Source organism: Pisolithus orientalis (assembly GCF_024613125.1).
Source record: "Pisolithus orientalis strain OTSU chromosome Unknown F5J12scaffold_3, whole genome shotgun sequence".
NCBI lineage: Eukaryota > Fungi > Basidiomycota > Agaricomycetes > Boletales > Pisolithaceae > Pisolithus > Pisolithus orientalis.
In genome coordinates this window covers 118,458-132,677 of record NW_026260784.1, presented here as the reverse complement: position 1 = coordinate 132,677, position 14,220 = coordinate 118,458, and the positions used below count along the sequence as shown (strand labels likewise).

Here is a 14,220-nt window from a genome sequence, read left to right as displayed (position 1 = left end):
TCTCTTCACCAGACGAACATCCAACCTGACGCAGTAACGATGGATTCACCCCCAGACACAAACGACGTATTCTCACTATCTGACCAACTCCTCGCCGAGCGACTTCACTTTGTTAAAGAGGTATCCTTATCTTATTCGCTTCTCGTGCGAGCAACCCCCTTACTGACGCTGCACCCCTCAAGATCGGTTTCGGTAACTGGGGCAGCGTATGGCTCTGTCGTCCAAAGTCTTCGCCTGCAAAGCAGAGAGACGTAGAGGTAGCAGTCAAGCTAGTGCACCGCTCGAAAACGCCCACCACAGCCGCGAGAGTGCGCTCTCTGTACGTCATCCATTCCTAACGCATATATACCCCAGCATTGACGGCAAGTTCGCACAGATGGAATGAGATGAAGATAGTTCGGTCGTTCAAGCATGATCCTCATCCCTCTATCATTCCCTTTCATTCGTTCATCATAACGCCATCCTACGCACTCATCACCATGTACGTGATGTCGTCGGCATATGCGTCCCACGCTGACGCGTTTTTGTTGTTAAGGGCCTACCTCCCCACTCTAGTTCCGGTCGAAGTCTCTGAACCACGCGCAAAAGAGTGGTTCCGATCTCTTCTCTCAGGTGCACATTTCCTGCATACGCGTGGCGTCGTTCATAATGATATCAAGTATGCACACCGTCTCTCCAGTCTATATGCACTTCTAATATATACATCCCAGACCCGCCAACATACTCCTCTCTCAAGCGAACGTTCCCGTCCTTGTCGACTTCGGATTCGCGGAAAAATACGACATGCAATCACCAAAGGCTTTCCACAGCAATTTGACATACGGCACCCCCGAAGTACGCGTCTATTTTGTCACTGTGTGCGCTACGTGATGATTCACTTATCATTTGGATAGTATCTGTCTCCCGAGCGAGCTCGTGGCATGCCTCACGATACGCGAAAATCCGACGTCTGGTCTCTCGGTATAACCTTCTTCGAAATATTGGTGGGACGCACACCCTTCGAGTACGAGGAGGGCGAAGTGTTTGAGAAAAAGGAAGACCTCGAGAAGTACTGGGACCGCACGGTAAGTCGGTTGTGCACCAGTACAGCTCGTCATAGACTTACCCTGTGAAGATGCGAGGTAAATGGGTGGGCAGCTACTCCGTCTCCAATGCAGTGGAACGGTTCCTGAAGCGTATGATCGTTCCCAATGCCGATTTGCGGTGTACCACCACCGAGTTGTTGCTTGATGGTTATTGGGAGAATCCGTCTCCTATGATCAACGGAAAGGCTGGTCATAGTGAGTGCCCCTTCAATGATGTGGATCCAAAATTGACGATCCGCACGGCTACCCAGAGAAATCCGCCTCCACTGGACTCCCAGCTACTCGCTCTCATGTACGCACCCCCACCTTATTGGCGGCGTTACGGGATGTCTCCAAAGACAAAGTCAAGGACAAGGATACATCCATGTCTCGTCTCCTCGACATGTCGCTTCCGTGGTCTGGATCCAGATCTGCGTCCCGATCGTCCGCATCCAGATCCGCTTCTCGTGCTGAGTCTCGCACAGCTTCTCAGAGCACATCGAGGGCGGAGACCGCTACGCCGACGTCGGCCACGCGTTCCAGGGTTCCCTCGCGCGGTAGTGACGACTTTGCGCACTTTACGAAAGAGAGTGCTCATGAGCGATCCCATGCACTTCTGCCATCTAGGTCGAAGTCTCAGCCTAGGCTTCGTACGCTTCCTGGTACGACCACCCGAGGCCAGATACCGGGCCAAGGGCGTAAGCTGTCGACTGTACAGGGGTCTCCTGTTGTGAAGCCCGTCAAACGGGTCGATATGGAGAATGTTGACCAGGATGTTGTTACAGACAAGGAGAATATCGCGTGCGCGCGTTGTTCGAACAAATCCGTGAACGCCAAGTCCCCGAGACTTGTTTCCCTTACTAGGTCAGTGTCATCGCTTAGGAAACCTCTTGGGCCGCGTCAGCCGTCGCCACGATCGGGTGCGGGAGCACCGTCCCTCCCAGCAGTTCCGTCATTGGGCACAGCAGAGAAAGTACGCAGACAACCTCTTAGACAGTTGTCACATTCCCCGGACAGGCGCCTGGTCAAGGACGAGTCGCCGAGTCACCCCTTGGACGGCGTAGCAGCTACAAGGAATGTGTCACCCGTTCATGCGGCGTTGTTCCCGCCCACACCGACAATGACTTCCTCCGTTGCCACCACCTTTGCTTCCAAACAACTCTCTGGAAAGCCGCCTCGTTCGCGTGCGCGTGCGCTAGTGGATCTTACGGGTTTCGCGCGGAACGTTGATCTCAGTGCGCATGGTGTCGGTATGGGTGCTGCTTCGAAACGGCCACCCAAGGTGAAAGGTGGGAGAGCTAGAGATGAGGGAGCACAAGGCAAGCGCGGTATTGGTGCTGGGAATGAGAGTGCTATTGCTTCGCACACGAACATGAGAGGGCGTGTAGTGACGAGGAAGGATGACGATAAGGAAAATCTACCGCGCGTCGCACCGTCTAGCATCCATTCACGTGGAAGGATGTTGAACGACAGGGTCGAGTCGAGGACACCGTTTGGCATACCTGACGCGCAGAATCACAATCAGTCTCAGTCTCAATCGTCGTTCCAGCCCCTCGCAAAGTCGACGCCGAAGGACCGTGATGTGACGGATGTTTCTGTCTCGCTTTCTGCTTTGGCTAACTTATCCATCGGGACGAACGTGACGAAGGGTAGCGTGAGAGATCGAATGATGGACTGGGAGAGGGAGAGAGCGCGATTGAGGGAGATGAATAGGGCATCGACTGTCCTTAGCGGATCCTATTCTGGTTCCACGACGACTTCGGGATCCAGCGACGTCAACGATGCCGAAGATTTGGACTCGGAAGTGGAGGCGGAGGTTGAGGCTGAAGCTCAGGGCCACACCGCTGTTAATCAGCGTAAACCAGAACCAGAAGTTCAGATACCCGATGAAGCAGTGAACATTAGGGTTTCGCACAGTAACCCCGAACTCGTCGGGCGGAGATCGGTGCAAACGATGCACACGACAACGACCGTCGTTTCTTCCGCGTCTGGGTTGGCCACTTCGACTCTGACCGGCGGGTCCGGACCCCCGAATGCCGAGAAGGGTCAGATCGAGGTTGCCACGATCGCCGTGAGAGCGTCCGCACAGATTTTGTCGTCTCGTAATGGACCGTTAACGTTGGATCAGAAGACCCTTGGCCCGGACCACCACCAGCGGGCACGCAAGTCCGAGGAAGTGTTGAAGAGTGTTGATGGTAAGTCCAATTCCCACGTATTCGTATGGGTGTACCCGTGCTGATGTAGGACAGACAGCGGGTTACCTGTTGAAGTGCGCCGAACGAGCGAGTCGGCGTTAAGTGGGTTTAAGCATAGCATCAAGGCTTCTATAGGTGCGACTCTAGCTTTTCTGAGGTTTTGCGGTTGATTGATATCCTAGTGTACAGACAAAGGAGTTCGTCTTTACAAGTCTTCGACGCTAGCTCAGTTGACTGGCCGTACGACCCCAGTATGGTGTCCCTCTCCTGAATCGATTGAGATTGATTTCGAGTCTCGTCGGTCGGGCGAAGGACGATTTAGCTGGGAGAATATTCGGTCTGAGGAGGAGATCGCCATGGACAGAATGAATCTATGGATACAAAGTGTCGAGAGTGAGTCCGAGCGGCATTATTTTTCGTGCGAGGTGTGACTGTTGTGTTGTGGGATACAGAGGTCGTCGAGGAGACACGTCAGAACTTCGCGTCGACAAGTATTGTTGAGCCTACGGCTCTCCCTCTCGTACCTGTCTCCCGCTCGTCTTCTCAAAACAACCGCCTTCGTCAATCCCAGCACAATAATAATAGTAATACGACTCGTTCATCTCGTCTCCCCCGCCGACACCTACCTGCGAACCAAATATTCGCCGAGATGACTGATCCTAATGCACCTCTATCACCTGCACGCGGAGATCAGAGCATGTCATTTTCTTACATCGATGCTCCCGAGTCTTCTTGCCCCGTTCTTCCGACGCTGAGTGTGCTTGGCCAAACGCCTCCGCGTCAACGACGCGCGACAATTTCGACGCGGTCCCCTGCGCAGGAAAAGGACAAGTCCGGGGAAGATGACATGTTGAGTATAGGAACCCCATCGAAGAGAAGAGAGAAGAGCCGTTCGTATGGGAATTTGGATCGACACATCAGGGACGTGGCCAAGTTGGAGATGGAACTCAATGCAGGTGAGTATATCTCCCCCACTTCAATGCTTTTTCTCTCTTTCGAAGTCTGACTTGGGAACCGCAGGTACTCCAGCGAAGCCAACCGCACCACGTTTGTCTGCCGTCCTCGACAGGAGCTTGTTCGTTGCGACGCCGATATCTCCGAGGTTGGTAGAAAATTTGAACGATGACTTGACGGCATCGCCGTATCACGTTGAGCCCTATCCACCCCGCGAGTCCGGCGAACTCCAGAACCTGCCACCTTCCCCTGAGAGGCGTCGTTTGGAGGGTGTTTACGACCGTTTTTTGATGGCCACTACTGGTGTAAAACGAGTTGGCAAGGGATACCAATCCGATAATTTCAGACCCCTCCAGAATACCGCTCCTTTGGATGCCGGCAAGTTACCCGCAGGCCATTCTCGTACATTCGGCGTCTTCGGCACTAGCAAACGTCAAATGCCCCCTCCTGTATCCAGCGATGATGTTTGGTGCCGAGCATCCATCGACGAGCTTGGCTTCACCACCTGCAGTAATGCAATCCGCTCCACGCCACGCACGTCCAAGGATGATAACAAGAACACCGCTGCGCTGGTCCGACGTGCGATCAAGGCGATAGTGCCTGGCAAGACGGTCTCCAGAAGGTTGTCCCGCACCTTGATCGCCTAGATTTCATGTTCTTCCCTAGCTTTCGTTTTACCTCGGTTCTTCTTTTCTCCTTCATTGGACGACCTCACTAGTTCTCCTGGCTGGTCCTTACTCTCACCTTTTGCTCTCATTATATACATTGTCATCTGTCTTTTCTTGGCTCCTGGAGATATGGATCCGTTATACATACCCCATACTTTCATTCCTCTGATTCCGTCGTCTGCTGCCGTTCCCCCTTGCTGTTATCTATTGCTATCGACATCCGTTAAAGCATACTAAGCTCAACCATTCTTCCTCACCCTCAACCTGTCATTTTTTACACTTACACCACATTATACTAGTTGGCAACGAACCCTCATGCATTTACGTCCAGTTATCACTTCTTTTTCCTTTCAGCCCCCTGTTTGCTGGTTACGCTGTCTCGTGACGTCTTGCAACGCTGTCCTGGTCATGACATCCTGCTCGCGTAGTTTACATAAGTTGACTCTGTTTATCCTCAGATAAATCTTATATTTGTTCTCAGTATCTAGTATGTTAGATGCATGAGGTCAACGTGAGGTAAAGCAACTGTGATGTTTTGCATCTTGGGCGTTCTGAGCGTGTTGACTTGCCCCCTGCAATGACGGCGTATTCACGTACATATTCATTGCATTTGACTACTGTCAATCTCTCGTAGATAAGATAACGCATTGTAGCGGGGTCCAGGGTCTCGCACGGCCCCACTCAACCACCACCATCACCATGTGCTTCAACCCCATATCAACGTCTGGCAGTCAGAAGAAATGCTTACATGGAAATGATCTCAAGGCACTTGCCAACTACATGAAATCTGACCAGTGTCAGAAGGTCTTCCTCATGGTAATGTTACAATGCTGTTCCTTTATATGTGTGGCATTTTGGCTTCACTGGTCTTGATCGTAGCTAGGAGCAGGTAAGACACACATCTCCTGGACCCACTTGGATTTGAACGTGGCACCTTTCGTGCAGGCATCAGTACTGCAGCTGGCATCCCGGACTTCCGTTCCCCAAAGACTGGTAAGCATGCCCTCCAGGACCATACCCTTCAGGGTCCACGAACGTTCCAACATCACGACAGGTCTATATGTGAGCAGTCAAGCTTGCAATCTCTGTGCCACATCACGTTATGTATATACGATAACCCTGCCCACATAGGCTAACCTTGCCCGGCTAAACCTTCCATACCCAGAGGCAGTCTTTCAAATATCCTTCTTCCGAAATAACCCTGTTCCCTGTACGCTCCGCCCTCTAATTCCAGCCTATCCTTATCTTGCCTACTCACATAACGTCTGATATCCCATTATGATTCACAATGCTTCGCTGCCACCACCACTGTTGTTACCAACAAAGTCTACACCCTAGCCAAAGAGATTTACCCGGAACGATACCGACCGACTTTGACCCACTCGTTCATCAAACTCCTCCATTCTCGCGGACTTCTACACACATGCTTCACCCAAAACATTGATACGCTCGAACGGAAAGCGGGTGTCCCAGAACACAAAATCGTCGAAGCCCACGGAAGCTTCGCGACGCAGCGCTGTATAGATTGCAAGGCACCATATGAGGATGAGAAGATGAAAAAGGCTATTAGGGAAGAAGAGATCCCGAGATGCGAGGGGTGTGGAGGGTTGGCTAAGCCTGGTATTGTATTTTTTGGGGAATCGGTCCGTTCCATCTCATGATGTTCCGTTCCATTCCAATATTAACGTTCCCCCCTCGCCGTCGGCGTGGACGGACCTTGGTGGCATAGTTACCAAACAAATTCCACAGCTCGATTCCATTGCTTCAAGAAGCGGACCTACTGATTGTCATTGGCACGTCATTGACCGTGTATCCGTTTGCCTCGCTTGTCGACTGCGTTCCAGAAGACTGTCCGCGGGTACTCATCAATCTGGTCGAAGTAGGCGATTTCGATAAACCGGACGATCTGGTGTTTACCGGGAAATGTGACGAAATCGTGAGGGCGTTGTGTCAGGAACTGGGGTGGGAGGACGAACTCGATGAGACATGGGCAGAAACAGCTATGGGTGCCGAGGGGGTCGAAGTGGCTGGTAGTTCCGACAAAGCGGCGGAGGAGAAAATAGAGAGCGAGTTGGAGCAGGTTAGGAAGGATTTGGAGAACGTTCTGAACGTGTCAGAGCCGAGGGCTGGTACCGAAGTTCCAACTGGCGTAGAGGCGATACCTGCAATAGTCGAGGATGAAGAGGAAAGTTGTACCAGGCAGGTAAATGACGTGGATAAGGAGAAAGATGGTGGCAAGCGTGAGCGTTCAGAAGGGAAGTTGTAGAGATGATATTATGATCACATTACTACCATGCTCGTTTGCGACGATATCCTCATGTGAAGAACAGGCCTTTCCAGTTGGCAGCTTAATTAATCTCCAGGCCCGGCTATTATAGGCATCCCACAACGCAACAAGTTGTCATCTTAACCGACCTCGTTCTGATCTGTATCTCCTATCACTGAGAGTCACAGAGTCTCATGCATTCTTCAAGTTTATCACCTTCGACCCCCTGGAAGACCTCCGGGATCTTGCAAAGAGTAACTGCCACCGACTCCATCTTGGGTTAGAACCACTTCGGTTTCTCAGGCCGTGGTGGGGCGTGGTTGAGGGCATCACTACAGTGGGACAAATGTTGATATTGAATGGTTCCTCCCTCAATCAGCGTCCTCAGGCCCTGATGCACATGTCAATCAGTAACTTGATTTCCGGACCATTATGTAGTAGGGTCCAGTAAGGACTAGCTCCAGCAATATATTTTCTCTCATCTCCGAAGGGGGCGTTTTCATTCGCATCTATGTACCACTGTGTAATGCATTGGCAGTTCGTGGCCCACGGATTCGCCCACTGTACTAGTAGAAACATTATCATCTCACCAGGAGATTCTCCTGCGATCCGACGTTTGCCGCAGCGGAAAACAGGTCCGTTGATCCTAACTATTATGTAAGCAGCTTGTCGGACAGTACGTGAACCCGTCTGCCGCCGTCTTATTATGTGTATACGGTCTATTAACAGTTCATTTAACCGAAGTATGTAACAAGTGTTGGCCAATGGCGAATATGCCAGGAGGGCCGACAGCATGATGAGGTTCCCAGGTGGGCCTCACTCTGACAGGATTGCCCGAAAATCTCCTGACGCCGCACGTCCGGTCGGAGCTGTAAAAAATTTCCTGACTCACATATAATCTTGACCTTGTTCCCTCCGTTCATGCCTCCTCAGCTCAACGCTTTCCAACAGATGGGAGTTTTTGTACGCCTGTACCTTCGCCTTTGTTCGTCCATTCTCCTTACCGTAGGCTCGGTTGCACAAGAGCTGATGATGCTCTCGTTTTCTCTAGTCTGCACAGTGCCGCAGGTAACCCACCCTTGAACGCCTCCATTATCTGAGAAAAAAGGTAGCTCAGATAGGAAATTTTTATCTGATTATCCACTTATGGCATTCAGGTACCACAAGAATGACGTTTGTCGATACTATTTTTACATGCCGTCTCCTTTCCTTCCGCCGCCCGCCAAACATATCTGGGCCCGACACCCCGACGGCCGACCACGTGACACACGAGCAGCTCGCGACGTCTAAATTAGCTCGATTCGCGCAGATACCCGCTTCGGAGATCTTCGTGTGAGTTTGTGTATGGGGGGTATGACGTCTTGTGATAATTTGCTGAAAATTTGCACGGTAGCCTTGAACCAACTTGGAGTCCCCTCGGGCTGACGGAGGAAAGTGCTGCAGAAATTCTCAAGCAACATGGTCCGAATATTCCTGTGGCCGAACGCCCCTTGGCTGCCTTGTCCATCCTGTGGACTGCCCTCTGGAACCCATTCAATGTCCTGTTGGTCGTCCTCGCGTGTGTCAATATCGCCACGCAAGATGTTGCCACGTTTGTCGTCATGATGGCCATGGTCGTCGCTTCTACCGGCCTGCGATACTGGCAGGAAATGAAGTCTATGGTCCAGGCCCTCAAATTAGTTAGATCCATTGTCACCAGAGTTCGTGTCGTTCGGCGTGTCAATGGAATTGCCCAAGAATTGGAGATCGACCAGAAGCTTGTCGTCCCCGGCGATGTGATCGCTGTAGCCAGTCAGTCTCACATCTTTGTTTTTCATTGACCGGCTTGCTAACGATGTTTCTTAGGCGGCGACGTTTTTCCCGGGGATTGTGTTCTGATATCATCTGAGGCTTTGGCCGTCGCACAGGCCTCTCTCACGGGCGAACTGATGCCGGTCGATAAGACGCTTCGTCTGATCGCTGCGCCTGAATCTGAGGCGTTCCACCTCTTGAACAACGACAACGTATGCTTGTCCGGAACGTCTGCGTCTGCTGGGAATGGACGTGCTGTCGTTATCTCGACCGGGAAAGATACGTATATGGCTGGTATCGCTGAAGAGCTGAATAGAAAGAGACCGGAGAATGCAATACAAATTGGGATTAGAAAAGTCAGTTACGTTCTGATGGGTTTTATGGCCGTAAGTGGGACAATTAGTACTCCCTTGGGAAGTGATAACAGGGCACTGACGCCTCCTAGGTTATGGCACCCATTGTATTCATAGTGCAGGGAGCTGTCAGCCATGACTGGAAGGGTGCTGTCATGTTCGCCATTGCCATTGCTGTTGGCATTACGCCCGAGATGCTTCCCATGATTGTGGTACGTCCCCTTCTGTCACCGTTTCGCGTACACTAAGCAATGTCTGGAAGACGTCCAATCTTGCGCTCTCCGCCGTCCGTATCGCTAAGAAAAATGTCATTGTCAAGCGCTTCGACGCCATCCAAAATTTGGGCGCTGTCAGGGTTCTATGTTCAGACAAAACAGGCACGTTGACCATCGACTTGGTCAGCGTCTCCACCTCTGTTTCCAGCAATGGCGAACACTCAGAACTCCCCATCAAGCTCGCATACATCAATTCCCTCTTGCAGACCGGAACCCGTAGCCCAATAGACCGTGCCATCGTGGAGCATGTGCACGCGAACGAAAAGGGGGCTGCCTCTGGAGACGGTCATCAAGATAGCTGGCACAAGCATGGCGAAGTTCCTTTTGATTCCACGCGCCGACTTCTCTCTGTTCTTGTGTCTCGTCCTTCCGCAGATGGAGAGGGTCTTTTCATCACGAAAGGCGCCGTTGAAGAGGTACTGGAGAGATGTGTTTCTATGTATCGGCAACAGCAGCAGTCGTTCTCGCCATCCCTGTCCGATTTCAAGCTTGAACGCACAGCGTATACCACATTGACAGAGGACGATCGCCGTGCCATCCTCGACACATCGAAGAGGTTGAATGAGGAGGGCTTACGGCTCGTTGCTGTGGCTTGCAAATGTGCCGCGGTCAAGACGTTCATGACTATCAGCACAGCAGACGAAGAGGATCTTGTCTTCATCGGTTTCGTGAGCCTCTTGGATCCACTCAAACCGGATGCGGCAGATGCTATCAAAGAATTATCCAAACTTAACGTCCAGGTCCGTATCCTTACGGGTGACGCGCCAGCGGTGGCCGGAAAAGTCGCACGCGACCTTGGTCTATTGAATGCACGCAACGTGATGCTAAAGTCGGCGAAGGGGGACGAAGAGGCTGTCGGTGCCATTAGCGAGGCCGATCTGATCGTGACGGGCCCTCAACTCGCCGAACTCTCCAAGGATAAGGACGCGTTTGCAGAAGCCGTCGAGCGAGCTGTCATTTTTGCGAAGCTTTCACCGTATCAGAAGCTTGAGGTCGTGAAAGCGTTACGTGCCGGGGACGGTGGCCGAGCAGTCGCATTTCTGGGTGACGGTGTGAATGATGCGCTCGCGATTCGTGGTGCGGATGTTGGAATTTCTGTGGATTCAGGGACGGAGATTGCGAAGGAAGCTGCAGACGTGATTTTGCTCGAGAAGAGTTTGGGTGTAGTGGCGCTCGGCGTGGTGCAGGGCAGGATCACGTATGTTTCTTTCTGTCTTCCGTGCCTCGGTGCGATTGGTGGGCTGACTGGGTGTCATGTGGCTAGGCTCCTGAACACCGTCAAATACATCAAAATGGCGTGTTCGTCGAACTTCGGAAACGTTTTCTCGGTGTTGGGTACGTTCGATGTGGCAGGGATGAGCAATGACTGATCATGAATATTAATATTTGTTTTATCTCCAGTTGCGTCCGCGTGGTTGCCTTACCAGCCAATGCTTCCACTGCAGCTCCTGACCCAGAACCTGCTATATGATTTCTCTCAGGGATCTATCCCTTGGTATGTCCATGCCGTTGGCTTGTGTCGTGTCGGGTTCTGATCATGTGGGTATGTGCAGGGATAACGTCGATCCTGAGTACTTGGAGACTCCTAGAACCTGGAGCGCACTCTCCATTATCAGGTTCATGGTTTGTCTTGGGCCGTTCTCCAGCCCATTTGATATCACGACTTTCTGTATCAACTGGTACGTGCGATTTATCTTCCCTTTCGAAGTTGGATTCGGGGTTGACGATGTGGGATGGACGAAAATGGACAGGTTCCACTATGGGATCAGGACGGCTGATTCGCCTTTGGTACCGCTTGCGCAGACGAACTGGTTCTTGGAGGGATCATTGACGCAGGTCCGCCTCTTTTCCCCCTCGCATCTCTCATCTCATCTTACCCCAAAATACTTGTTAGCTCTTCATCATCCAATTTCTCCGAACTGGTAAAATCCCCTTCATCCAATCCCGTGCCTCACTGCCCCTCGTGCTGGTCACCTTCGGGATGGCCTGTATATCCATGGCGATTCCTTACATTCCCAAAGTGAATTCGGCGTTGCAGATGAGGCCACCTCATCCCGAGTTTTATGCGTACCTCGTCGGCATCATTGCGGCGTATGCGTGTGTGGTGCATGCGGTGAAGGTGTTATATCAGATGAGATTTAAGGAGTGGCTTTGAGTGTTGGGATTCGGGGTGCAGTAGGAACGGGCTCCGTAGACTTGAAAGTACATAAGATCTAGATGCAATTCGACAGCTGGACGTTTGTGAGAATTCGATCATTCATCGACCCCTGAGTGTGTGCGGGAATTCGTCCGATCTGGCATGTCTCGGGTGTCATGAAAGGAAGTAGTAATTATAAAAGTACGTATCCTGTCGTAAATGCACAACACACCCGACGATGACCTCAGTAGGCGAAGAAGCTATCGACAGCACCGATCCGATTAGTTGCACCAGACTAATCGATGTTGCTTCCGTGACAGAGGTTTGTGCATATCTACTGTTAACACGTTACTACGTGGAGGTTTACGATCACTTACTCTTCAACGCTTGATCGTGTTTCATTGGTGCGTACAGGGAGAAACGGTACTCTATCTGGGATGTGGCACTGGATCTGGGGTTCTCTACATCGCGAAGAGGGTAGGTGACAAGGGTCAAGTTATAGGCATCGACGAGCGCTTGGTATGTTTCAATGGAAAACGTATTTGCTCGTGGACATAGCATACTTAAGCCCTTGCTCGACTGCAAGGACGCCATCGCCCAAGCTAGACGCACTGCTACCGCAAGGGATCTAAGACCACCTCGAGTCGCATTCGTACATGTCTTACAGACGGATGAGTTACCTGTCTTATCGGACTCTGTGGACTGCGTCGTATCGATGTGGTCTCTCCGATCTGATTCTGAGGAACGGCAGGAGGAAGAGAAGTTAGGTAACGAGATCTGGAGAGTGGTCAAGCCAGGAGGGCGTGTCGTTCTCAGTATGAAAGATGTGAGTATTTTCCTTTCAGGACACCAGGATCGCTTCTAGATAGGGGCGCTGGTTCACAGATCCCCGAGAGCCTGCGCTCGAAACTGGTCGTCGATGCTGTGTATAATCATGGTAGCCAACCGGAAGTGGCGATGAATGGTGTGTACATCTCTTCGATGCTCTTCGATGGGACAAGCACTCGATTACGAAGCAGATAACAAAATATTCTATCGTCTGCACGCCGTGAAACCACCTCGCAAGGAGGAAGATGGATATCTTCCCCTCGAATCGGCCCTAAGAGACTGGTGGACCGCATATCCGGCACCGGTATCCGAAGTTCAGCACTTGGATTGCGGGGACGTGGCAAATATGATGAGGAATGGAAGTGAGAAGCAAGGCGACTATGTCGTAATCGATGTCAGGAGGAAAGATCATGCGGTGCGCCGGTTTTCTTTTCTTGTGTATCGTTGCGGTTTGGATTTACGAAACCTTCATGTACGGACAGGGTGGGCACGTACGAGGAAGTGTGCAGTGTCCTGCTCAGACGTTCTACGACGATCTTCCGAGTTTCTACGAGAGGTTTGGAGAGAAGAAACAGGTGGTGTTTTACTGTGGAAGCTCGCACGGAAGAGGCCCGAGATGTGCAAGATGGTGCGTATCTCTTACCCTCATTACGGTCGAACTACATGGAGGAGACAAATGGATCCGTTGCAGGTACCAAGATTATTTGAATGCCAAGGGCGATACGAGGCCGGAGGCACTTGTGATGAGAGGTGGGATTAAGGAGTGGAAGGAGAGGTTTGGGGGGGACGATGGCTTGACAGATAGGGATGCGGACTGACGAGGATAGATGAAGGAGGGGTGCGGCCGGGATGTGCTTGTACAGAGACATCGACAGGCTCATTGGGACCGTCCCTTGCATATCGAATCGTGGTATTATTGTGTACGCGAAAGCCAAAGCAAGTGGTGCTCGCTAAGTACTTTACCATGTCGCTTTTGGATTGCAACGGCATGATACAGAGATTTGTGAAGTGGTTCAACGCCGGCATCGCTGTAGCCGTGGAGAAACGAAAAGAGGATGCGAACATCTTCTGGTAATGTAGACGCAAGTTCCATCCTCAAGTGATACGGTCAACACGATGTCCTCTCCCAGGTCTGCGCAGGGGTTTTGGTAGAGCCTCAAGAGGTCATTCTAGTATACAAAACTACAGGGATACAGCGTCGGGCCGACAGAATCTGATGGTCCCCTCCGAGGCCGCGCTTGCGATCTTGACTTGGAGGAGGCCATCGGATTGTGTCGCGACACACACTTCGTTTGTCGCATTGCTCAGCGGCGCTGGATGAGTGTAGCGAATAACTGCAGGATTCGATGGAGTCTGGGGTAGTTCCTACCGTATTCTTGTGCATTGTAGTCGTGATTCCAGTGAGACTGTAGATTTAGGTGGAGAAGAGAGGAAGCTAACATGAAAAGCTATCGTACACATCCCGGTAAGATTGTTCATCTGTATCATAGTCAGTACAGCGAAAGCAACGACGGATGTGGATTGGATGACGGTTTGTGGGTTATCGGGAGGTCTAAGGGTGGAATGGGAGGATTGAAGGGTCGTCCATAAAGGTTGCCACCTCGTGAGTATGAACTTCCTTGCTTGTCTTGACCTACCCTCACGACGTCCTGATACTGGAACTCTATACATAGATTACTTATACAAAAG

At 51.5% G+C, this 14,220-nt stretch overlaps 5 protein-coding genes across 5 annotated transcripts; all 5 read left to right on the top strand.

Annotated features, from left to right (window-relative positions):
- Positions 1 to 39: 39 nt before the first annotated feature.
- On the top strand, positions 40 to 1,625 carry F5J12DRAFT_902939 (kinase-like domain-containing protein; the record flags this gene model as incomplete). The annotated part of the gene is made up of 8 exons (XM_051748340.1): positions 40 to 120; positions 183 to 319; positions 377 to 481; positions 536 to 658; positions 711 to 834; positions 894 to 1,064; positions 1,115 to 1,280; positions 1,558 to 1,625. The coding sequence occupies 8 exons, from the start codon at positions 40 to 42 to the stop codon at positions 1,623 to 1,625; spliced, it is 975 nt and encodes a 324-aa protein (XP_051604008.1).
- Positions 1,626 to 4,209: 2,584 nt separating this feature from the next.
- Positions 4,210 to 4,860, top strand: F5J12DRAFT_713585 (uncharacterized protein; the record flags this gene model as incomplete). Its single annotated transcript, XM_051740845.1, has 1 exon — positions 4,210 to 4,860. One exon carries the CDS (start codon positions 4,210 to 4,212, stop codon positions 4,858 to 4,860), a length of 651 nt encoding a protein of 216 aa, XP_051604007.1.
- A 565-nt stretch (positions 4,861 to 5,425) lies between these two features.
- On the top strand, positions 5,426 to 7,297 carry F5J12DRAFT_800228 (Sir2 family histone deacetylase Hst2). The gene is made up of 5 exons (XM_051744318.1): positions 5,426 to 5,770; positions 5,827 to 5,943; positions 6,013 to 6,091; positions 6,208 to 6,524; positions 6,611 to 7,297. The coding sequence occupies exons 2-5, from the start codon at positions 5,881 to 5,883 to the stop codon at positions 7,145 to 7,147; spliced, it is 996 nt and encodes a 331-aa protein (XP_051604006.1). The 5' UTR covers positions 5,426 to 5,770; positions 5,827 to 5,880; the 3' UTR covers positions 7,148 to 7,297.
- A 764-nt stretch (positions 7,298 to 8,061) lies between these two features.
- F5J12DRAFT_800218 (Mg-transporting ATPase) lies at positions 8,062 to 11,875 on the top strand. Its single transcript, XM_051744317.1, has 12 exons — positions 8,062 to 8,132; positions 8,199 to 8,255; positions 8,305 to 8,479; positions 8,541 to 8,938; positions 8,993 to 9,324; positions 9,384 to 9,503; positions 9,554 to 10,764; positions 10,831 to 10,901; positions 10,968 to 11,061; positions 11,120 to 11,245; positions 11,318 to 11,402; positions 11,461 to 11,875. The coding sequence occupies exons 3-12, from the start codon at positions 8,316 to 8,318 to the stop codon at positions 11,719 to 11,721; spliced, it is 2,862 nt and encodes a 953-aa protein (XP_051604005.1). The 5' UTR covers positions 8,062 to 8,132; positions 8,199 to 8,255; positions 8,305 to 8,315; the 3' UTR covers positions 11,722 to 11,875.
- Positions 11,854 to 13,560, top strand: F5J12DRAFT_800214 (arsenite S-adenosylmethyltransferase). The gene is made up of 7 exons (XM_051744316.1): positions 11,854 to 12,025; positions 12,118 to 12,222; positions 12,290 to 12,529; positions 12,589 to 12,667; positions 12,723 to 12,946; positions 13,014 to 13,159; positions 13,223 to 13,560. Exons 1-7 carry the CDS (start codon positions 11,942 to 11,944, stop codon positions 13,347 to 13,349), a joined length of 1,005 nt encoding a protein of 334 aa, XP_051604004.1. The 5' UTR covers positions 11,854 to 11,941; the 3' UTR covers positions 13,350 to 13,560.
- The last annotated feature ends 660 nt before the right edge of the window (positions 13,561 to 14,220 follow it).